At 41.5% G+C, this 24,438-nt stretch overlaps 1 protein-coding gene across 1 annotated transcript in view; it reads right to left on the bottom strand.

Moving 5' to 3' along the window:
- ECT2L (epithelial cell transforming 2 like) overlaps positions 1 to 9,035 on the bottom strand; it is an 87,398-nt gene extending 78,363 nt beyond the window's left edge. The window contains exons 1-2 of the mRNA XM_004044752.4: positions 8,873 to 9,035; positions 7,610 to 7,722 (exon numbers count right to left, since the gene is read on the bottom strand). Of these exons, the coding sequence (XP_004044800.4) occupies positions 7,610 to 7,722; positions 8,873 to 8,938 (179 nt within the window). The 5' untranslated portion in view covers positions 8,939 to 9,035. The remainder of the gene's footprint in view (positions 1 to 7,609; positions 7,723 to 8,872) is intronic.
- Positions 9,036 to 24,438: the final 15,403 nt, after the last annotated feature.

The raw sequence follows: 24,438 nt of genomic DNA, 5'->3' as shown, positions 1-24,438 counted from the left end.
GCTTGCAGCATGGCTGGGGCTAAATAAATGTGTATAAACTAAAATAATAAATGAAAAAAGAATAAACGTTGAAAAATAGAAAAAGCAAATCACTGCTTGTATTAGTTTCTTGTTGCTGCTCTAACAAATTTGTAACTAAAGCTACCACAAATGTAGTGGCTTAAAGCAGCACAGACTGATCTTCTTACGGTTCTGGAGGTCAGAAGTCTGAAGTCATTTTCTCCGGGCTACAGTCAGTCCCTGTGTCTTTTCCTGCTCCTGGCAGTTGCCTGCCTTCCTTGGCTCATGTCCTCTTCCTCCGTCTTCAAAACCAGCAGTGGAGCCTCTTCAGCCTCCCCATCAAGGGGCTAGAAGCTTTGATGTCTGGCTGCTTCCAGGGTTCACCCTTTTTCTATCTTAGTTTTATTCTACTAGAATATAAACTGCAGCGGGCAGGCCCTTTTCTGCTCTGCTCACTGTTGAGTCCCATGCACTCAGAACTGTGCTTGGTCCATGGTAGGCACTCAGTCAATATTTGTTCAATGCTAAATGAAGAAACTAGCTTTTGTCATGCTTCATTTACTTACCCTTATGTAGGTGAAATAACCCTAATTTCTATCTGGCAGTGCACACAATTCTAAAGAAGCTGACACCACAGCTCTGAAAAGCACATGATCAAGATGCAGGCCAATCCCCTGGCCACAGCAAGTGGCCAGAAGTGGGCATGGGCCTAAACGAGTCTAATCAGAGTAAAGCCCAAACAAATGTTTTTTTTTTTTTCTTCTGGACACATTTGAGGGAATGGAAGGAGAAAGCCATGGCTACAGAGGCAGAACAGAGGGGCAGGAAGAAAGAAGCCATTGGTTTCACTACGGAAGCATTGCAAGAAGCTTCAGCTGCAGGAAGACCCATATCTGGAGTTTTCAATGATGTGAGAATAAACTATTTCCTTCATTATTCACGTCAAGTTCGGGCTGCCTGGAGTGAAACACATTCTAAAGCCAGTAGGTAGCATCACAAGTGCAAAATGAAAAAGGCACCCACAGAACTGGGACAAATTTTGTTTCATTGCCCTGAGACTAGAAGGGACGAGACAGCTCATGTGATCTGTGTTCCTGCCTCTAAGGAGGAGTAGAATCAAGAAATGGAAGAAGCCTTGGGGCTTTCAGGTCACCCACGCCTGTGTCTGACCCTTGGCTGTACACCAGATCACCTGGGGAACTTTGTAAAAACAGCTTCCTCCACCCCATTCCATTGCGTTGAGCCAAAATCTCTAGGGGTGAGGCTCATTATCTGTTTCACAAACTCCACCTGATTCTGAGGGACCATCCCTTAACAACTGTGAACTTTCCTTTGGTAGAAGGAAGCAGCATAGCAGATCCTAATGCTAATGCCGACATCAAATTCAAAGCACTGAATGTGTGTATCGTGGTCTTAGAAGTATGTATAACTCATTTCTGAATCACTTTATTGAAGACCCAAATTAATTAAATACTTAGACTATGCATGAGAGTCTGAAGGTCTTTCTCCTGTGTGTAAAAGGAATCTGTTTCACTGCTAAATGCTTTTTGTTTTTTCCTTCCTGGTTCTCAGATAAAATTTGGAGAGTTGAGATGACCAGAGAAGTGACTACTAGATAAATGGACTGTTATGGACCATTTTCAACCTATTTTTCTCCCTTTCACTGTAAACAATTAACGGCAGCTTCAGATTTAGCAAATTCAAGGAATCAATGATGTTATCAAGGGCCAAGGATTTTTCATATTTTCACTTTGCCATCCTCAACCATTTACTTTGGTCCTCGGGCTTGTCCCAAAATAGTTCTCAAATGACTAACTGCAGTGAGCATTGGTCTTCACACAACAGTCACCACAGCTAGCAGGATGGAAGAAAAGATGTTCATCCTCAAATCTTGTTTAAGTTTCTTTCAGCAAGAAGAAGACTCTCCACCCTTATGTCTCCCTGGGCAGAATTAATATCTACACACCCTTTCCTAAAGCAGACACCATCCAGGGGAGGCAGTGATCATGATGAATTTAGTCCAACCCTGACCCACCCTTGGTAGGGTGGGGGTTACTTATCAGCCACCCCTGAAGCATAGAATGCCTTGTGGGGGGTGGAAATCAGGGTTTCTGTCAGGAAGAAGGAGAGGAATGTGGAATGGCTTGGCTGGGCCAGTAATCAACAGTGTCTAACCTGGTAAGCAGGAATTGAAGAAAGACAAGGGGAAAGATTTCTCCAGCCACCTTGAATTAAGTAATGAAAACTTGAATGATGCAAAGTATTAGTAATCTCCTATATTCTAACACTTGGTTTTTTGGGTTTTTTTGTTTTTTTGGTACATGAAGTCTTGCTCTGTAGCCCAGGCTGGAGTGCAATGGTGCGATCTCAGTTCACTGCAACCTCCACCTCCCGGGTTCAAGCGATTCTCCTGCCTCAGCCTCCCGAGTAGCTGGGATTAGAGGTGCCCACCACCACGCCCGGCTAATTTTTTTTTAATTAAAACTTGGAATATTTTGAAAAACTCCTTCCTCCTAGAGAACTACCAAATGAAAATTTTTTTCTGACTATCTTTTTGTCATTTTTGGAATTAGGAGTGCTTTAGATATCTGAATTCATTCAACAAGCATTTATTGAGTGGCTGCTATGTGCCTGGTATGGCTCTAAGTGCTAGAGATGAAAAGAGTCACCAAAGTCTTTGCTATCATGGAGCCATCATTCTAATGGGGTAGGCAGACAGCAAATAAACAAGTCCTGCATGTCACATAGTGTCAGGTGGTATCAAGCGGTAGACAGAGAAGCTCAACATGAGAAAGGAGGGGAGAGCAGCTCCACACACTCACAAAATGGGAGTGAGAACTTCAAGCCAGTGGATGTTGCCTAATATAGGCCAATAACCTTCCCTCCATCCACACAAAAAGAGTTTTGGCTTTCTGCTTTCTCCCTTCCTTTTAAAACTCAATGATTTTCTTTTCTTTTTTTTTTTTTTAAGCATCATCCACCTCTAAAAAACCATTCCAATTGCAAATGCTAATATTTCATACAGTTATCCTTAACCAGCCCATGCAGGTAGAAGGGCAGGAACATGTGCAGAATACTGGGCAAAGGGGAAGGAAGTGAAGATGACTCAAATTTCCAGACTTGCCTTGGATATTTAGAAAACAGTCGTTTTAGATACAAGTGTACACTTTCACTTTGAATACTCCCCTCTCCTCTCTGACGAAGATTCTCTGCTTGACCAAACTTTAGTCAAGCTTCTGAAACTTCCCCTTGGCCCACCTGTGCACTTCCTTATAAAATTCTGCTTTAGTAAAGAGCCCTGTTAAGTCAGTTTAGGAAGAACCCCCCACCCCCGGATATCTTATCAGGTTCCTCATCCTCCACCCTCCCCCAGGTGTTGTCTGAGCACCCTGGCCTGTCATCAGCGAGAGTCCTGTTGGGTCAGTGTATTCAGATCCCCGCTTACCCCTGATGTTTCCTCGAGTAATTTTCCATCCATTGAGCCCCATCCTGCTCCTTGGCTATCCGCCCATGCCGCATTTGAAGTTGAGCCCAATCTCTCTCCCCTGACCCCATGCAGCAGTCCCTATAGCTATCTCCAAGGTTCTCAGTAACGTCCGCCTTACTGTCTTCAGCAAGTTTCATTCGATGTTTCCTTCTTTAACCTCTTTACCATCTCCACACAGAAATACTCTCCTTTTAAATGGACATTCAGTAACTGAGAGTGACGTGGCTGCTCTATATTTAAAATTAACCTAGGAGTATGTTGTCTCTGAAAAACTGCATACCAGATTGCCTCACAGATCACAGCTGAGACAGACGTCCTCAAGTGAGCCCTCACAGGCTGCGTGGGAAGAATGGAAGAGGGGGTAATGAAGTGGGAGAGGGGGCTGTTCTCTCTTAATATACCTTGGTGGATATTTTTCTGCCCTCCAACCCCATTTCAAGTCTGCTCTGATGGAGACAAGTGATGAGAGCGAATCCTTCCTGGGCTGTTTATGATCTCACACGCACACGCACATACACACCTGGGTCAATGCATTCCCCCTCTAGGGAATGCAGTTGCATGAACGCTGCCCCACCCACCCAGGAAAGCTGCAAGTTTGAGCAGCTCTGGCTCTGGAACCAAAGGCCTTTGTTTGAGGAATTACCAGGCACTAAGCAGAGGCAATTCAAAACCGGTTCCACCAGTGTGGCAAGGAGACTGATTCAAACTCCTCACGGGTTTCTCTGAGTGTAACAGACACAAGCAGCCCAGTTTCCTTTAAGGAGTCACAGGAAAGGTCAACCTAGTCAAGTGGTAGGGGAAAGACATCACTGGAAACCATTAGTCATGTGGACGACACGGGGCCATAACATACCAAGAAAAGCCACAATTGAGGTATAAAGTTGCTAGGCATGAAAGACAAGCAGAGAAGTCTTCCCAAGAGAAGGGACATTTTAGTTTGCCAGAAGGATGGTTTAAGAAGCTAAACCTTTAAAAAATGTCTTAAATATCATAAAATTCCACTTAGGAAATCATCTTAAAACTTAATAGGGAATACTTATTAGGACAGGAAAGAAAACTCTAAGATATTTGAATATATCTCATAGAGATTAAGCATAATTTTTTAAAAGAAAATTGTGCTGACAGTTTCCACCAATATTGCAATACCCTGTTTATAACTGACTGAATTAAAACAAAATTATTTGGAAATTATAAAACCATCTAAAACAATCGCCTCTCTACCTTGAAAGAAAGGTATTGCACAAATATAGCCTAGCTTACATATAAACAGTTCCAGTATTCAAATAATACTAATTTCTTTATTAATTTATTTACAGTTATTGGGTAAGCAAGACTACAGGAATAAATGATCCAAAAGAAATGCTTAATAATTAAAAATTGATTGCACTACCATTGGACCCAGCAATTCCACTCTCATATGTATAGCTAAGAGAAATAAAACATCCCTATGCAAAACTTGGACACAGATGTTCATAGCAGCACTATTTATAATAATTATTTACAATAATCAACTGAGGAGTGGATAAATAAAATATGGCACATCCATACAATGGGATAATATTTTGCAATAAAGGAAAGAAGTACTGACATGTGTAACAAAATGGATGAACCTTGAGAACGCTATAATATGTGAAAGAAGCCAGTCACAAAAGACCACATACTGTCTAATTCCATTTATACAAAAAGTCCAGAATAGGCAAATTTATAGAGACAGAAAGCAGATTTGTGTTTGCCCAGCTCTAGAGGGATGGAGATGAGAAGTTACTGTTAATGGGTAGGGGGGTTCTTTGTGGGATGATGAAATGGCCTAAACTTAACATGTGATGATGATCACACAACTCTGTGAATGTACCGGAACCACTGAATTGTACCCGTAAATGGGTGATTTTTATTGTATGTGAATTATATCTCAATAAAGATGTTTAGGCTGGACGCAGCGGCTCATGCCTGTAATTCCAGCACTTTGGGAGGCCGAGGCGGGCAGATCATGAGGTCAGGAGATCGAGACCATCCTGGCTAACATGGTGAAACCCCGTCTCTACTAAAAATAAAAAAAATGTAACTGGGCGTGGTGGTGGGCGCCTGTAGTCCCAGCTACTCAAGAGGCTGAGGCAGGAGAATGGCATGAACCCCGGCGGCAGAGCCTGCAGTGAGCCGAGATCGCGCCACCGCACTCCAGCCTGGGCGACAGAGCAAGACTCCATCTCAAAAAAAAAAAAAAAAAATGTTTAAAGGAAATTTGTACTAACTTTCATGGAACTATGAAATACAGTCTGCTCTCTGAAGAAATGCTGCTGCTATCCAAAAACAAACAAACAAACAAACAAAAAACAAAGTACTTTCACTGAACAGGTTAGTTTTATATTTTTGTCTCACAGAAAAAAGAATTCAGTTACCGGACAAAGGATGCAATTTCCAGTGACAAAAAGTCAGGCCTAAGTTAAGCTGCTTCAAAATATACCATCAGATCTCTAATGACCTCCAGTGGTCACAACTAAAATTGCCTGGTTTATGATACATGAGCCTAGAACATGATGCACAAAGTGGTTATAAATGTGAGGTCTGGTCTGTTATTTTCTTATCTTGAAAGCTGCAAAGTTGGAGTAAAAGGAAACATAGCCAATGACTATCATAAAATGTCTCTTCCCCCTGATTTTTCAACATTGACTGAAGGGCCTGTTTATCTGTGCCCTGTCTTTGCAACCTCTTTCAACAGAGCCAGGAAGATGCCTGTCTCCTTCCAGTGACTCCATGGGGAGAGTCCGTTAACAATCTGCTTTGCACCCACAGATGCAGGAGTAGCTGACAGGTGAGGAGGAGAGAAAAAATGGCTGATCAAAAGAGACTGGCAGGAAAACGTGTAAGAAAGAACAGGAAGCAAGTACTCCACCTAAAATATGCCAATTTGATCATGCCCAACTCTCAGATATTTTTGCTGGGTATCTAAGACATCCGAAGGTTACCCTCTCCTGCAACCTCACCACCAAGTTCTAGTGAAAGTACCTAACATCAAATGATGCCATACCTAGAGTTTTTCTAAACAAACATTAGTAAATAAGCCCAAACAACTTCACACAGTCTCCTCTGTAGGACTGATGAAGTCCCAGCTCTTTCTCCTCTGGGTAAAAGATTCATTCAAAAGGACAATGTTTCAGAAATAGTATTCTATTATTTTTACCCTCATTGTTGGCCTCGGGCTACCAGAAATCCTCCAGACTAACATAAGGCTTTTTATTTGGCATTGAGGGCTGGAAAACCATCCTGCCACATACCTGCTACCAGCCTGGCTGGATTCTTCAACCACACCCAGGCAAGCTGGAGGGCTCTCTAGAATATTTCGGTCAGTCCACACATATCTTGAATTTCATGAAAGAGAATCCGTTTCTAACATTCATCTGGCTGGTTAACAAGCCACGGGTTGTTTTGAGAATAGTGTCTGATATTTGCTATGCTAATTAGTAAAGTATCTGATAACTCAGGTATTGTGACCTTCCAATCTAGAGCTGGCTAATGACCCCTAGGGTATTCATTCCTGACCAGAACAGGAGCTGACCCTGGGCATAACCTCAACTCACAGATGTCACACCGTCTGTGCTGAGTGTTTTAAAGTAAATTACAGACATAACATGAGGGAAGGGGAAGAAAGAGACAGAGAACCCTCTTCGTAATCCTTGACTAGGGCTGTATAAGTCTTGCCCATATTCCTAAATGTTTCAACCACTGTCACTTGTCATATATTTTGTAGATCCATCCATTCATTTAATGATTATGCCTACCTATGTCCCAGACATCCATTTGCAATATATTGTCTGTCTGATGGTTCCAAGGAAAATTTAATATGCTAAGAGAATGTTAAAAATTCACTGACTGAAGCCATTGTGTTTTTGCCAACATGAAACAGTCCCACCATAGTATGAAAGCATTACATCCTCCCCACGGCTTCACTTCAGCCTCAAGGCAAAAGCAGGCACTGGAAAAGTCTGTTTATAAACCTTAAAATATCAATTACCTTGTTTTTTTTTTTTCTCCCTAGGAACAAAAAATCTCTTAAAGGTTATATAAACATTTATATACGGTTTTCTTTAAGAATCAATGTTAATTATGTCATTAGGCTACATTTACCTTAATTGTGATTTAGTGCATCTTAAAAAAATTGCGAATAAGAATTCTTGACGTTGCTTGTTAGTCCAGAGGTCAAACCAATGACTTATAAGAGCCACTCTTTCCTGAAAGAGCTATAAGGGGGAGGGGAGGAAGTGACATTTGCTGTACAGTTCATTGTTTTTAATTGCTAAGCAATCTTTAGACAATCTACCAGCAACCTCACAGCTAATATTTGCAGAGTGCATTACAGTTCACAGAGCGCTTTCACATATAGAGAGAAAGGTCTCTCCTTTCAGGTTAAACTTTTTACCCAGGGATACTGACAGGCCCAGGCTTGTTGGGTGGGTTGATGGGAAAGACTGGCAGGGATGTAATTATAGAGGGGCCCAAGAAGGGCCTCTGGAAAACAAAGAGGTAATGATTCCTGGATCTTGTTTCTACCTAGGCTAATGTGGCCTAGGGAAACAGAGTCCGCACATTTCATTTTGAAAACATATACGGGCTACACTCATTTAATTGTGAAAACAGAACCATTTGAGGTAGGTATAACTTCACTAACTCACAACCCTGGATCTTTATAGCACCCACCAAGATGAAAGTAAGTATCGCTAAATAGCCAACAGAGACGTGTCTCTAGGGAAGACATACATTAAGGACCAGAGTCCCCCAAACCTGGGTTTCGGTCCAGCTTTGCTCAGATAGAGATAACAAACTCACTGTTATTATCATAGGTCAGGCTTTAGTCCCAGCCTGGTCTAGTCTCCTTCTCTGGTGAATGAGGCTGAACTCACAAGAGCACCCAGTTTGCCTTCTCTATTGCCAGAGCCACCATAGGCCATTAAATGATGACTTCCTGAATTACCTTAAAATAGGAGAGGCATCCCCAGGCCACATGGAACCATCCAGTTGGCACAGGAGGGAAGAGAGGATTACAAATACAGAGGAACACAAGCATGAATGCTCCCAGCCCCCACCACCAAAATCACCTTCTCATCTTCTTCCCTGTCTACAGCAACTGTGTGTCCTAGAGGTCTCTATTTTGTTCCTGGAGGTACTGAGTGGAAGGGGAGGCCATCTGGAGCCTCCCTTAAGGTAGGAGATGAGAACTGGGGTGAGAAGAGACTGTCTTTGGGACAAAGCTAAGTTTATTTTTGTTTAAACTGAAAAGCTAAATTCTTTAGAGAGTTTTTCTTTAAAAATATGGCAACATGAGACCCAATATATCACAGGAAAATTAACCTTACGAATTAAACTTGTTCTGTTTTAAAGTATGTAACTTACCTGTCTATTTAATGGCTTGTTGCTAAAAGGTGTCCAGGCACTGAATCTGGTGTGGAAGCTCTCCATTTCTGGAGTTCTCCAGGAAGAATCCCCAGCTGACGTCTCAGCAAATTTTCTTCCACTTCTAGAAACTACAGGTTCATTTCAATAGGTGTGCAATTAAGATCACCTAGAAATATCCAATATGTTAATGTCCTTATAGGAATTATATAATTATAGAAATTCACATATATAGATAGAATTATAATTCATGTGTGTACATGTGTATATATACAATTCATCTGTGTATAGGATAAGCCATACAAATATACACAAAAATCCCATTAACTTCAAATCATTGCAATTATTCTATTCTTACCTACTTTCACCCAAATCTGAATTTAAACAAAAGTTGTTTTTTACTTTGCTGGGAAAATGGGAAGCATTAAAAAGGTTTCAGGAAATGCTACTTAGAAACTGACATGATTCATCAGCCAAGGAGGTTGACTTTTTCTTTACCTGGAAAATAAGAATTTGTTATTTTGTTTTTTTAAGATGGAGTCTCGCTCTGTTGTCCAGGCTGGAGTGCAGTGGAGCGATCTTGGCTCACTACAACCTCCGCCTCCCGGGTTCAATCCATTCTCCTGCCTCAGTCTCTGGAGTAGCTGGGATTACAGGTGTACACCACCATGCCTGGCTAATTTTTGTATTTTTAATAGAGACAAGGTTTCACCATGTTGGCCAGGCTGGTCTCGAACTCACAGACCTCAAATGATCTGCCCGCCTCAGCCTCTCAAAGTGCTGGGATTACAGGCATGAGCCACTGCATCTGTCTGAAAGTAAGAATTTGAAGTACTAGAAGGTGACATTCCACCTGCCCATCTTTTCAGGACAGAGGTCAAAGAGAATATAAAGAAAAACAAAATAGGCTAATGTATTATTTATTGCTGCAAAGCAAATTACTCCAGCATTTTTCAGCTTAAAACAACAAACACTTATTTCAAAGCTTCTGTGGTTCAAGAATCCAGGCAGAGTTTAGGGGGGTACTGTCTTAGTCTAACTGGGCTGCCATAACAAACTACCACAGACTGGGTGACTTGCACAACAGAAATTTATTTTCTCACAGTTCTAGGGGCTATAATTCCAAGATTAAGATGTCAGTAGCATTGGTTTGAGGAGGCTTCTCTTCCTAGCTTGTAGGCAACTGTCTTCTCACTGTGTCCTCACGTGGACTTTCTTCCATGTGCATGCAGAAACAGAGATCTCTGGTGTTTCTTCTTCTTCTTTCTGCTTCTCCTTTTCCTTCTTTTGAGACAGTGTCTTGCTTCTGTTGTTCAGCCTGGAGTGCAGTGGTGCAATCATAGCTCACTGAGCCGGGTGCGGTGGTTCATGCCTGTAATCCCAGCACTTTGGGAGGCTGAGGTGGGTGGATCACTTGAGGCCAGGAGTTTGAGACCAGCCTGGCCAACATGATGAAACCCCGTCTCTACTAAAAATACAAAAATTGGCCGGGCATAGTGGCACACACCTGTAATCCCAGCTACTTCGGAGGCTGAGGCAGGAGAATCGCTTGAACCGGGAGGCAGCGGTTGTAGTGAGCCATGATCGCGCCACTGCACTCCATCACTGACATCCATCACTGACAGCGAGAGTCCATCTCAAAAAAATAAATAAATAAAATAAAAATCATAGCTTGCTGTAACTTTAAACTTTTGGGCTCCAGGGTTCTTCCCATCTCAGCTTCCCTAAACACTGGGATTACAGATGCGAGCTACACCTGGTCTCTTCTTATAAGGACACCAGTCCTCTCAGATTAAAGCCCCATGACCTTGTTTAACCTTTATTCCTTATAGGCACTATCTGCAAATACAATAATAATGGGGGTGAAGGCTTCAACATATAATTTGTGGGGAAAGGGGATACATCTCAGTTCATAACCAGTATCTCTGTGTCAAGGCTCTTATAAGGCTACAGTCAAGGTGTTTGCGGGGACTGCAGTCTCACTGAAGGCCCTGCAGCTCATTCATGTGGTTGTTGACAGGATTCCATTCCTCATGCTCTGTTGGACTGAAGACTGCAGTGCTCACCAGCTGTTGGCTGGAGGCCTCCCTTGCCTTCCTTGCTACATGGTTCTCTCCATAGGGCAGCTCCCATGGCAGCAGGCTTCCATCACAGTGAGCAAATGAGAAAGCAAGAGAGGGCACACCAGAGGGAAGCCACAGTCTCTTTGTAGCCTAACCTCAGAAGGGACATCCCATCACTTTTGCTATATACTGCTGGTTAAAAGCAAGTCACCAGGTCCATGCCACACTCAAGGGGAGAGGATTAGATGACAGCATGCATAGTAATACAACCTATCATAGTTTACCCTTTGGGACAGTTCCTTTCCTTTCCCATATGCAGAACACACTCACTCACACATTTTTAAGGAAAACTACCCCAAAGTTCCATCTCATCAATATTTTTAGCACAGAGCTCATGAGCTAAGAATGATTCACAAGGGTCTCTCTATAGATACAGGTACAGCTCCCTTTGATCCAAATACCTTTGAACTAAAAAGTTATCTGGTCCTTGCCTCTGTAAATAATATATATCATGGTAGAACAAGGAAAGGATAACTGCAATAGATAGTCCCATTCTTAAAGAAGGATGACATATAAAGGATTCATAGCGATCCTGAAATGCAGTTTCAGAAGGCTGGGGCGCAGTGATCATTTTGTCTCCAACAATCACATTCTCTTTTAGACCATGCCAGGGATTCCCTTGACAATGTCAACTTCTCAAAATATATCCCAAATTATATATTTGATTCTAAGCAGTGCTATGTGCCACAATTGTTTAGAGACATTTTTTTCTCTCGCTCTAAAGTTAACTGCAGTTATTTTGAGCGTATCAGGCTTCCTTAGAAAAAGCCAAACCCTACATCTTTCTTCCCTGAGATGTTTTTCCAACTCAAAGTATTTGCTGGGTACCACCTTGTTCCATTCGGAGATCCTAACAATGTTGTGACAACCATACTTTTGACTGGTCCTTGCCAGTAGGCATAGTTTTCAGCATCATTTATTGCTCAAAGTCTTTCTCAGTTTTTTCTTTACTAGTTGAAGATGTGAGTCAGTTATTCCTTCCAACTGTGCAAATCCCTGAGTTTTGAGACTCTCTCTGAATTCTTTTATATTCCTGCTTACAAACCAGCCAAATATTTTCTGAGCTCCTCTATTTCTTCTAGTACTTTGGCAAACATGGCCTGTAGTAATAAACTTATTCTAATAACATAACATTCATTTTCTACCTCTTTGCATAAAGTACGAGCTCATTAGGTATATAATATGCTCTTTAATCTATTCCAGGCTATAGTTTTACAACTTTTCCCACTGCATCACATGGATTGCCATCTTTTCAGGTCTTCCACAACAATTTCATGCTGTCAGACTGGATGGTAATGCCGTATAATATCGAATGTGTTGCTGTTGTTATGGCAACATCCTACTCCTGGAACCGATTTCTGTATCTACTAAACGTTCAAGGAAGAAATAACACTACACTTACACAAAATCTTCCAGAGAATAGAAAAAGTGAGAATGATTCCCAAGTTCTTTTATAAAGTTGGTATAACCTTTATATAATCTTAACACCAAAACCCAAGGACTTTACAAGAAAGAAATATTACAAGCATATTACCATAAATATAGATGCATAAATCCTACCAAATATGAGAACACCAAACTCAGTAATATATAAAAAAGATCATATATCACCAGCAAGTTGGATTTATGTAAATTTTGTTTGACATTACAAAATCAATGTACTTCTCATTATGAACAACAAAAAAAGAGAAAATTATATGATAATCTCAGTATATACATAAAGTTTTCTTTTTGTTTGTTTAGACAGGGTCTTGCTCTGTTGCCCAGGCTGGAGTGCAGTGGCTTAATCTTAGCTCATTGCAGCCTCAACCTCCCAGACTCATGCAAGCCTCCCACCTCAGCCTCAGCTGGGACCGCAGGCATGCACCACTGTGCCTCGGCCTCCCAAAGTGCTGGGATTACAGGTATGAGCCCCGCAGCTGGCCCAACAAGTGTTTTTGATAAACCTCAATACCCGTTCATGACAAAAAGATCTCAGCAAACCAGGACTAGAAGGAAATTTCCTAATCTGAATAAGGGCAAATACAATAACCTATAGCAGACATGACGCTAATGGTAAAATGATAAAACTTTCTCTCTGTTCACTACCACTATCTTTGTTTAACATTGTTCTGGAGGGTCTTTCCAATGTGATAAACCAATAAAATAAAATGTATAATAATTTAAAAGGAAAAAATAGGCCAGGCATGGTGGCTCACGCCTGTAATCCCAACACTTTGGGAGGCCAAGGCAGGTGGATCACTTGAGGCCAGGAGTTTGAGACTAGCCTGGCCAACACAGCAAAACTCCATCTGTACTAAAAATAGAAAAAGTAGCTGGGCATGGTGGTGCATGCCTGTAGTCCCAGCTACTCGGGAAGCTGAGGCAAGAGAATTGCTTGAATCGGAGAGGCGGAGGTTGCAGCGAGTCGAGATTGCGCCACTGAACTCCAGCCTGAGTGATGAGGTGAGACACTGTCTCAAAAAAAAAAAAAAGAGAAAGGAAAAAATTAAATTGTTATTATGTATTATTAACATAATTGTATGTAGAAAAATATTAAAGAATCTACAGATAAATTGACAGATTTAATACACAAGCTTGGCAAGGTTGCTGCACACTAGGCTTACGTACAGAAATCAATTGTTTTTGTGTATACTAATAACATGTAATAAGCAACAATATATCATTTATAACAGCATTTAAAAATCCAATATGGGCAGAGGCAGGAGGATTACTTGAGTCTGAGAGTTTGAGACTAGCCCGTGCAACATAGCAAGACCATGTGTCTACAAAATTTTTTAAAGAAAATTAGCCAGGAATGGTGGTGCATGCCTGTAGTCCCACCTACTCTGGAGGCTGAGGTAGGAGGATCACTTGAGTCCTGGAGGTTGAAGTTGCACTGAGCTGTTATCTTGTCCCTGCACTCCAGCCTGGGCAACCAAATGAGATCCTGTCTCCAAAACAAAAACAAAAACAAAAACAAAATCCAATATAAATCAAGGTGGGACAAGTATTCCACATAGAATACTAAAAATTTTATCCAGATAAAAATTTTAAAGACCTAAAGAAGAGTATACATCTGTGAAGATATTGATTCTTCTAATCTATTACTCAATACAGTCTCATGAAAACCCAGCAAGTATGGGGGGTGTGTGTGTGTGCATGGCTGTGTGTGTGTTTGACAAACTGATTATAAAATGTGTATTAAAATGCAAAGGGTCAAGACTAGCAAAGACAACTTTAAAAAGAACAAAGTGGTTGGACTTACTCTACTTGATATCAGGACTTACTTATTATAAAGCTAGTGTAAATAACAGCATGAGGTATTGGCACATGAATAAACAAATAAACCAGTGGAACACAGCAATTATTCGGAAATAGACCCACATACATATGGACACTCTACCTATGACAAGGGTGGCACTGCAGAGCAGTGGGATAGGATGGCTCCAGTCAGTAACACATGGGGTAGAACAACTGCCCAGCTGGACCCAGCTCACCCTCAGAACCATGAGAAATAATAAATGATTATTGTTTAAAGCCATTAAATTTTGGGATGGTTTGTTATCCAGCAATAACAAAAAAATTGGTATCTGGAAGTAGATTATTGCCATAATTTAACTGAAAACCTATGATACTGGCTTTGGGACTGGGAAGCAAGTGGAAATTAAAAGGGTGTGGAGGAGACAGTGTAGTGGAGTCTAGAGAAAGGCTAGTGAGAAGATGACCGGCATTATGTAGCAGCAGAAAGTTAGTAACACTGATACCTGCACTAATGTGGAGGATAGAAAATGTGTCAATGAATTTATAGACCTGACTAAAGAAATTCTGAGTAGGATGTAGAAAGTGCTGATTGGCTCCTTTAGCTGTACAAGGTGAGAGATATGAATTAACCTAAAAGATCTGTTTAGTTTTGGGGCAAATTTTAGTGATAAAGAATATCTAGGCTGGGTGCAGTGGCTCATGCCTGTAATCCTAGCACTTTGGGAAGCTCAGACAGGTGAATTGCTTGAGCTCAGGAGTTTGAGACAAGATTGGGCAACATGGCAAAACCCTGTCTCTACAAAAAAATACAACCATTAGTGGAGTTAAAAAAAAAATTACCCCTGGGACAGCAAAACCAACCCTTCCTCTTTCTCTTCCTCCTCAGCCTACTCAACATGAAGATGATGAGGATAAAGACCTTTGTCATGATCCACTTCCACTTAACGAACAGTGAATATATTTTCCCTTCCTTATGATTTTCTTAATAACACTTTTTTCTCTAGTTTACTTTCTTGAGAGAATACAGTATATAATACACATAACATACATTAAATGTTAATCGGCTATGTTATCATTAAGGCTTCCAGTCAATAATAGGCTATCAGTAGTTAAGTTTTGGGGAGGTCAAAAGCTATGCGTGGCCAGGTGCGCTGGCTCACGACTGTAATCCCAGCACTTTGGGAGGCCGAGGTGGGTGGATCACCTGAGGTCAGGAGTTTGAGACCAGCTTGGCCAACATGGCAAAACCCCGTCTCTACTAAAAATATAAAAATTAGCTGGGCGTGGTGGTGGGCACCTGTAATCCTAGCTACTCGAGAGACTGAGACAGGAGAATCGCTTGAACCTGGGAGGTGGAGGTGGCAGTGAGTTGAGATTTCACCACTGCACTCCAGCCTGGGGGACAGAGTGTGACTCCATCACAAAAAAAAAAAAAAAAAAAGCGTGAACTTTCAGCTGCACAGGGGATCTGTGCCCCTAACTCCCACATTGGTCAAGGGTCAACTGTAAAAGAGTTTCAAAGAATCTTAAAATCCTTGTCCCATAGCACCCCAATCCATAGCCCAAAGCAGAGAAGGACCTGTCTCAAAGAGACTTGTGGATATAGCTTTTGTCTAATAGAATAAATTACAATTACATACATGCAAAGCCCACAAAATTGTCAAGAGGCTTGTTCTCATGAAAGCATGGCCAGCTTGAAGTAAGAAGGACCAAGAAATTTTGAAAGAAAAAGCCTCTGAGCTACCATTTTAAGCTGGGTGTCTGGGGAAACAGATAACATGTCTTTTGAGCTCACAGGTCTCCAGATTGAGAGGAGTTATGACCAAGGAGCCTCATTTGCAACTGGACCTGACGGAGATCACAAGAGACTGGGCTTCAAGCCTCATACCATAATTGGAAGACCCTTTGGTGGTGTCTTGGTATGAAATAAAGGTATTCTGTGTGCTGCAACTATGAATTGTGGCCAGAGGGAGGGACACAGTATATTGTCTGTGCACATGGCCAGGAACAATTGCTCCCATCCCTGTACCCACATACCAGTTCTCCACAAGAGGTGGAGTCTATTCTTCTCCCTCTCCTTGAATCAATCTGCACTACCACTGTCTTGTTTTAACCAATGATGTTGTGGAAGTGATGATGTGTGACTTCTGGGCATGGACCTTAAGAAGACTTATACCTTCTGTTTTTGAACTCTTGGAATCCAGCTGCCATGTAAATAAGCCTGGGCTGGGATACTGGATGACAAGAGACCATATGGAGAGAGCTTGAGCCAGCCCCCAGATGTTTCAGCCACCGCCGTCAAAGCACCAGATGTGCAAATGAAGTCATCTTGGATATTTCAGTTGCAACTAAGCTCCCATGTGCAACCACATGAATCACCCCAGCCCCCCACACACAGAGAGAAGAACTGCCCAGCTGAGGCCAGCCAACCCATAGAATTGTGAAAAATAACACGTTTCCTATTTCAAGCTACTGAACTTTGGAATGGTTTGTTATCCAGAACAGACTGACAAAGCCATGTGTTGGTGAGCATCCAGAGCTCTCACACAGCTGGTGAAAGTGCAAATTGGTATATGTACTTTGAAAAACTATTTGGCATTATTCCTAGAATAATGCCAAACTTGACTCAACTGGAAAAAATATACATGTGGACTAAAATATATCACCAAGAAGATGCACAGCTGCACTGGATAGCTCCAAACTGGAGACAACCCAAGCATCCCCCAATAGTCCAGTGGATAAATCTACTGTCATGCATTCACGCAATAGAATACTATACGTCAATGAAATGAACAGCCTGCTGCTACACAAAACAGTAAGGATGAATCACACAATACATTACACAGAGGAAGCTGCGAATAAAATAATACATGTGGCACGGGTTCATTTACCAAAGTTCTACCCTGTAGTGTTAGACGTCAAGATAAGGTTTACCTTTGGGGAGGAAAGAGAGGGTAATGATTGGGAGGGGACACAAGAGGTTATTCTGCATGCTGGTGCTGACGTAGAGAGGGAGCCCTAGACTTCCCTGCATGCTGTGGGAAGTTACACTCATGATCTGCATGTTTTTCTATGTCCTGTATTTCAATCAAGAAGTTTATAAAATGATATTTACAATAACATCAAGTACTACTAAGTACCCGGAAAAAATTAAGAGTGCCAACTTTATGAAGAAAATTATAAAACTTTATTGAAAAATACTTTTAAAGTCCTAAATAAATGGAGAGATATGTCTTATTCATGGATTAGGGGACTCAGTAGAGTGAAGAGATTAACTCCCTCCACTTGATCTACAGATTCAATGCAATCTCAGTAACAAATTCCAAGAAATATTGTGTGTGTGTGTGTGTGTGTGTGTGTAAAACTTCAAAGCTGATTCTAAAATATTTATGGAATTTTAAGGGCCAAAACCAGTAGTCTTGATAAACAAGGAAGGGAGCTGTGTTTCTAGATACCAAGACTTACTATAAACCTGTAGTAATAAGATAATAAAGGTATTAGTTTGGGGACAGACAACAAAACCTGTGGAACAGAAGAGAAACTCCAAAATAGACCCAGGTATACAGGGGCACTTGTTAGATGACAAATCAGAAAGGGAAGGTTGGATTGTTTCATTTATAGAAAACGGATTATCTGTTTTATAAAAGAAAAGAAATTGGACCCCTTTCTCACACTATATACACACACATTAACTATCTAAAATTTTTTCATATGTATAAAATTAATTACGCACGGTCTGTGAATCCCCAGAAGACAAAATTAGGAACAGTGGATGATGTCAGAGAGGAAGATTTTGGCTCAATCTAAGTGGGAAAAAAAATCACTCCACAGCTCTCGCTGTCTCCAGAGATTATGTCCGTTACTGGAGTTGGTAAAACTCAAGGTGGACAACCACTTGTCAGTGATTTTCTAGCTGGGATTCAAGCATCACAAACATCTAAGTTTCTAAGCAACCCTCTGTTGCTATAAATTCCAAGAAGAGAGAGTACAATGTGGCTTGGTGTAGCTGAAGAAACTTTATTAAAGAGTCAGAATAATTCTAGAATAAGACAGACATTTGCAGTGCCTCTGCTCTTATTACACTTCAAGAGAAGAAGCACATTTTTTCAATGAATATATTAGAAAGGCATGTATCATATTAGCAACAATTTTAGAAATGTTACAGACGAGCAGCATGGCATAGTGAGCACCAGATTTGGATCTCTGCTTTGACTCCCCAAAATTGAGGCTTTACAAGTGATTTAGTATTTGGGCCTCAGTTTCCTCATGTGTAAAGCCAGACAGTAATGTGTCTTGGCAAACTATATTATAATAATGTGTTGTTCAGATAAAAACCTCTTGGCAATGTGAGAAATTAAATACCTCCTTCTGAATCAACACTAAATGAAAGCAAATTCTTAGTTTCTTAAGATGCCCAGCTGTTGTTATGTGAAATCCAAGAGCCAACATATGGGATTTTTATTTAGCAAGTTCTCAAAATTGTTATTACACTCTGTGTTAAGGGATTACTGAGTTATATAATGAGCTGAACATTACAGAAAGAGTAGTCGCTGTCTCTGCTGGTGGGCTTAAATATGTGAGCATAGTATAGTATATTGTGTGTGTGTGTGTGTGTGTGTGTGTGTGTACATGCATATATGTACAAATTTGAACAGGATTATTTTCTTTTTCTCTTTCCTTTTGTTTTTTTAGAGTTGGGATTTCACTGTGTTGTTCAGACTGGAGTGCTTTGGCACAATCATGGTTACTGCAGCCTCAAACTTCTGCCTCAAGTGATTCTCTGGCCTCAGCCTCCCGGGTAGCTGGGGCTACAGGCATAACCAACTGCTCCTAGCTCAGGGTTATTATCATTATTATTATTATTTTTTTTTGAGACAGTCTCTCTCTGTGTCGCCCAGGTTGGAGTGCAAGTGGTGCAATCTCGGCTCACTGCAATGTCTGCCTTCTGGGTTCAAGCGATTTTCCTGCCTCAGCTTCCTGAGTAGCTGGGATTACAGGTGCACACCACCATGCCTGGCTAATTTTTGTATTTTCAGTAGAGATGGGGTTTCACCATGTTGGCCAGGCTGTCTCGAACTGGCCTCAAGTGATCCACCCACCTCGGCCTCCCAAAGTGCTGGGATTACAGGCATGAGCCACCATGCACTGCCTGCCTCATATTATTTTGATTATGTGAAGATATTAATTTCGTTGACTATTCAACCCAGGGAGAAATGGCAGCCTGGCAATTACTACTTCTTTAATGGAATAATTTCTTTTCATATTCTAGCTTTTTACATTCCTCCAAATAGTAGTTCCATAAGATATTAATGAGTATTTCCCCAGAAAACAGGATCTGTGATTAAATGATTGAGATATTAAACTTATTTCTTTTTTGTAGGATGTTTTGGATGTTTTAATATGCTTAATGTTCACAATGAATCTTCAAAAGGGGAAAATAATATCCAGCATTTTCCCTTGTTCATTGTTATATGGAGACTATCATAGTGTGTATTGATTATCTAATGGGGTTATCATACTGTTTATTTAATGCTGTGTAACAAATTGTCCCAAAACTCAGTGGCTTAAAATAACAAACACTTATTATCTCACAGTTTCTATGAGTGACAAGTGTAGACATAGCTTAGCTGGGTCCCCCAGCTTAGGGTCTCTCACCATTCAAATGTCAGCTGAGGATGCCACAGGTGGACTGGGGAAGAATTAACTTCCAAGCTCACATAACTGATTGTTGGAGGGATAGAGTTCCTCCTAAACTGTTGGAATGAGAGACTCAGTTCTTCGCTGGTTGTTGGCCACAGGCTCCCCTCCCATGTGGGCCTCTCTATAGTTTAGCTCACAAAATGGCAACTCACTTCCACCCAAGTGAGTGAGCAAGAGAGCAAGAGCGGGCAGGCAAGATGGAAGCCGGAGGCCTTGCGTGGCATAACCTCAGAAATGACAAGTGACACACCATCACTTTTTGATTCATCAGAACTGGGGTTTAGCAAACACAGTCAGCAGGCCACATCTGGCCCACCACCAGATTTTATAAAGTAATTGGGATACAGACAATCTCATTTATGTATTATCTGTGGTTGCTTTTCTTTAATAAATTTCATTTATGAGTCTCCTGTTTTCCTATTGTTTCCATATTTACTCAGTATTTTTCTTCATCTACTTACTGGAGAATTTTTTTTCTTTTTTCTTTTTTGAGACAGAGTCTCGCTCTGTCACCCAGACTGGAGTGCAGTGGCATGATCTTGGCTCACTGCAACTTCCACCTCCCTGGTTCAAGCAATTCCCCTGCCTCAGCCTCCCGAGTAGCTGGGATTACAGGTGCATGCCACCATGCCTGGCTAATGTTTTTTGTATTTTCAGTAGAGACGGGGTTTCACCATGTTGGCCAGACTGGTCTCGGACTCCTGACCTCAGGCAATCTGCCTACTTCACCTCCCAAAGTGCTGGGATTACAGGTGTGAGCCACCGCACCTGGCCTCTGTGGTTGATTTTTTGGCTACAACAAAATTAAGTAATTGGGAGGAAGACCATATGGCTCAGAAAGCAAAAAATATTTATTATCTGGGCCTTTACTGAAAAAGTTTGTCAACTCCTGCATTATAGGCGTCTACCCACGTCTAAGGGGAGTGGATTCACATAAGGCATATAGACCAGGAAGCTGAGGTCATTGGGAGCCATTTTAGAAGCTTACTCCCACAATAGTGTCTGCCATAGGATAGGTATTTGGCAAGTATTTGCTGAATGAGTAAATGGATAATTGTTGTATAATTGCAGTTTAAACCATAATTGCTATGGTTTGAATGTGTCACCTCCAAATATCAGGTTTTGAACCTTAATGGCCAACGTAATGATAGTAAGAGGTTGGGCCTTTAAGAGATAGGTCATGAGGGCTCCTTCCCTTGTGAACTGGAATTCAGACCCTTACAAGGCTTCACACAGCATTCACCTCACTTGCCCTTCCACCTTCTGCCATGTGAGGGCAGAGCATTCTTCCCCTGCGGAGAATGCAACAACAAGGCATCGTCTTGGAAGCAGAGACCAGCCCTCACCAACCAACTAGACCTGTCAGCACCTTGACCTTGGATTTACCAACCTCCAGAACTGTGAGAAATACATTCCTATTCTTTATAAATTACCCAGTCTCAGGTATTTTATTATAGCAGCACAAACAGAGACATGCATCTGCCAATTTTCCAAATTCAGGGGCTAAAAAAGCAAGTTATTAGTAAGAAAAAAACAAATTCCTTCACTATTAGGATTTGACAACTGTGTCACAACTGTGACAATTTATCAACTCTGTGATCTTCTTACTAGCAATTTCCATCATTATGTTAAATGAGTCATATGGTAAAACAAGCTTAGAATTGAATTAAATGTAGATTTGACAGATTATTCTTTCATGACATCAGCAAATTAGAAAAAATGGAAGCATTTTAAGGGATTCATTTGAGATAAGAATTCGTTCTGGGGCAAGAATACTTATTGTGCATTCTGGTTACAATACAGCAGTCACCAGTATCTTCTATATACCAAGAGAGGCTCAAAACCTAGTGTATAAAACCAAACTCTCAACCATTTTCCATCCTTTCTGTGTGTCTTTTCTACAGAAGCTAAAATACTGTGCCATGAAGTTTTTCCTTGATCATTTAAGAATGATCTTGTTCTTCTACAAAGTGGCATGTCTCTACTGGAAAAAACATTGTGGCTGCCATCTCACAGCCCAGCTTTTTACTTTGAATTGAAACTCCAGCATGGGTGATGCAAACTGGAGGCCCCTTTGTTATCTCGCTCTGAAAAGCAGGGGCCTAAATGCTTCTAAAGTCTGTTGCAAGAAAGGAATAAAATAGAAGACCCCAATCTGTGTCTTTCCTCATTTGCAACTGGATCCAACAAACATGCTAAGTAACAAGTTCAAAATGGGGAGGGGGGCGTGTAATAAATGTTGTATTTAACATCTTAATTTTTGTTTGAGTGTCTACACTGACTGACACGGCACTAGAAAATCTCTTCCCCCATACACTGGCTCATTGAATCTTCAGATTCACCCTGGGAGTTAGATTATACAAGAGAAGAACATGGCAGAGAAAATCATCCAGGCATGCAGTGGCTCACACTTGTAATCCAGGCGTTTTGGGAGGCCAAAGTGGGTGGATTGTTTGAGCTCAGGAGTTCCAGATCAGCCTGGCCAATATGGCAAAGCCCCATCTCTACAAAAATTAGCCAGGTGTGGCGGCATTCACCTGTAGTCCTAGCTAGTTGGGAGGCTGGAATGGGAGGACTCCTTGAGCCCAGGAGGCGGAGGTTACAGTGAACCAAGGTCCAAGATTGTGCCACTGCTCTCCAGCCTGGGCGATACAGTGAGACCCTGACTCAAAAAAAAAAAAAAAAAAGAAAAGAGGCCGGGCGCGGTGGCTCACGCCTGCAATCCCAGCACTTTGGGAGGCCAAGGCGGGCGGATCATGAGGTCAGGAGATCGAGACCATCCTGGCTAACACAGTGAAACCCCGTCTCTACTAAAAATGCAAAAAAAATTAGCCGGCGTGGTGGCGGGTGCCTGTAGTCCCAGGTACTCTGGAGGCTGAGGCAGGAGAATGGTGTGAACCCGGGAGGCGGAGCTTGCAGTGAGCCGAGATCGTGCCACTGCACTCCAGCCTGGGTGACAGAGCGAGACTCCGTCTCAGAAAAAAAAAAAAAAAAAATCAGAAAATCATCCAAGGTTACACAGGTAGTAATTGGCTATCAAGTTTCAAAATTATACTAGATTTTTCCTGAAGGGTAAGTTTAATTTGAATTGGATATAAAACGATATTAAAAGAAAAACTTCAGCCGAATTAAATTTAAAGGAGTTTAATTGAGCAATGGACGATTCGTGAATCAGGCAGCTCCCAGAATCACAGCAGATTCAGAGAGACTCCCGGAGTGCCTTGTGGTCAGAACAAATTTATACACAAAAAAATGAAGTGATGTACAGAAATCAGAAATTAGGTACAGAAACAGCTGGATTGGTTACAGCTCAGCATTTACATTATTTGAACACAGTTTGAACATTCAGCAGTGTATGAGTGGTTGAAGTACGGCTCCTGGGATTGGCCAAGACTCAGCGATTATTACAGGCACATACTCCTAAGTTAGGTTTTCATTCTTGTCTACCTATTAAATTAGGTTGCAATTCACCCACAAGGATTCAAATATAAAAGTACAGAGTCCATCTTAGGCCATATTTAGTTTGCTTTAACAACTGCTACGGATGTATTTGGAAATACACTTCTATGTCGTGGCTGACTATCCTTTACAACTGGTATATTGATGAGGAACTCGGAAATTGACATTGGCACTTCCATGCTTAGTCAAAAGAAGGATGGGGCCTGTTGTGACAACCTGTGATATGGTAGAATAATAAGAAATATATATATTTGATCTTTGTCCCTGGTTCCTGACATAGAGCTCCTAAAACTCTTGTAGATAGGGATGCTAGGAGAATCTTTTGTTCTAACATTTGGTTTTTGACCCCAGTTCCTGACACAGAGCTCCGAAATCCCTTGGAATTTCCTGGGTGATAGCATCTTTTGTTCAGATGAAGTGAATCTTGGTGGACCCCTAGATAGCTTCAGGATGGGGGCTGGTTACCAGGGAAACCAACCATGTGATTATGCAGCTGGAACATTCAGCTCCATCCTCTGACCTCTGGGGAGGAGAGAAGGGCTCAAGTTGAGTGATCACCAATGGCCAATGATGTCATCAATTGTGCCTATGAATGAATCCTCCATTAAAATCCCAAAGGACAAGATTCAGGGATCTTTGGGATAGCTGAACATGTGAAGGGGCTGAGAAGGCATGGAAGTTCCGCACCCTTGCCCACATACCTTTCTCTGGGCATCTCTTCTATCTGGCTATTCATCTGTCCTTTGTAATATCCTTTATAATAAATGGGCAAACATAAGTAAAGTGTTTCCTTGAATTCCATGAGTCACTCTAGCAAATTAATCAAACCGGAGGAGGGGCTTGTGGGAATCCAGATTTGTAACTGGTTGGTTAATCATAAACAACATATAGTCACAACCTGGGACTTGTGATTGGCATTTGAAGTGGGGGGCAGTCTTTTGGGACTGAGCCCTGAACGTATGGGATCTGAGACTAACTCCAGGTACACAGTGTCAGAACTGGGTTAAATTATAGGACGTAGAGTTGGTGGCCACTGGAGAA

The sequence above is a fragment of the Gorilla gorilla genome, chromosome 5 (assembly GCF_029281585.2).
Source record: "Gorilla gorilla gorilla isolate KB3781 chromosome 5, NHGRI_mGorGor1-v2.1_pri, whole genome shotgun sequence".
In the NCBI taxonomy this organism is placed as follows: domain Eukaryota; kingdom Metazoa; phylum Chordata; class Mammalia; order Primates; family Hominidae; genus Gorilla; species Gorilla gorilla.
The sequence above is the reverse complement of the archived record's forward strand: the minus strand, read 5'-3'. Positions and strand labels throughout refer to the sequence as shown.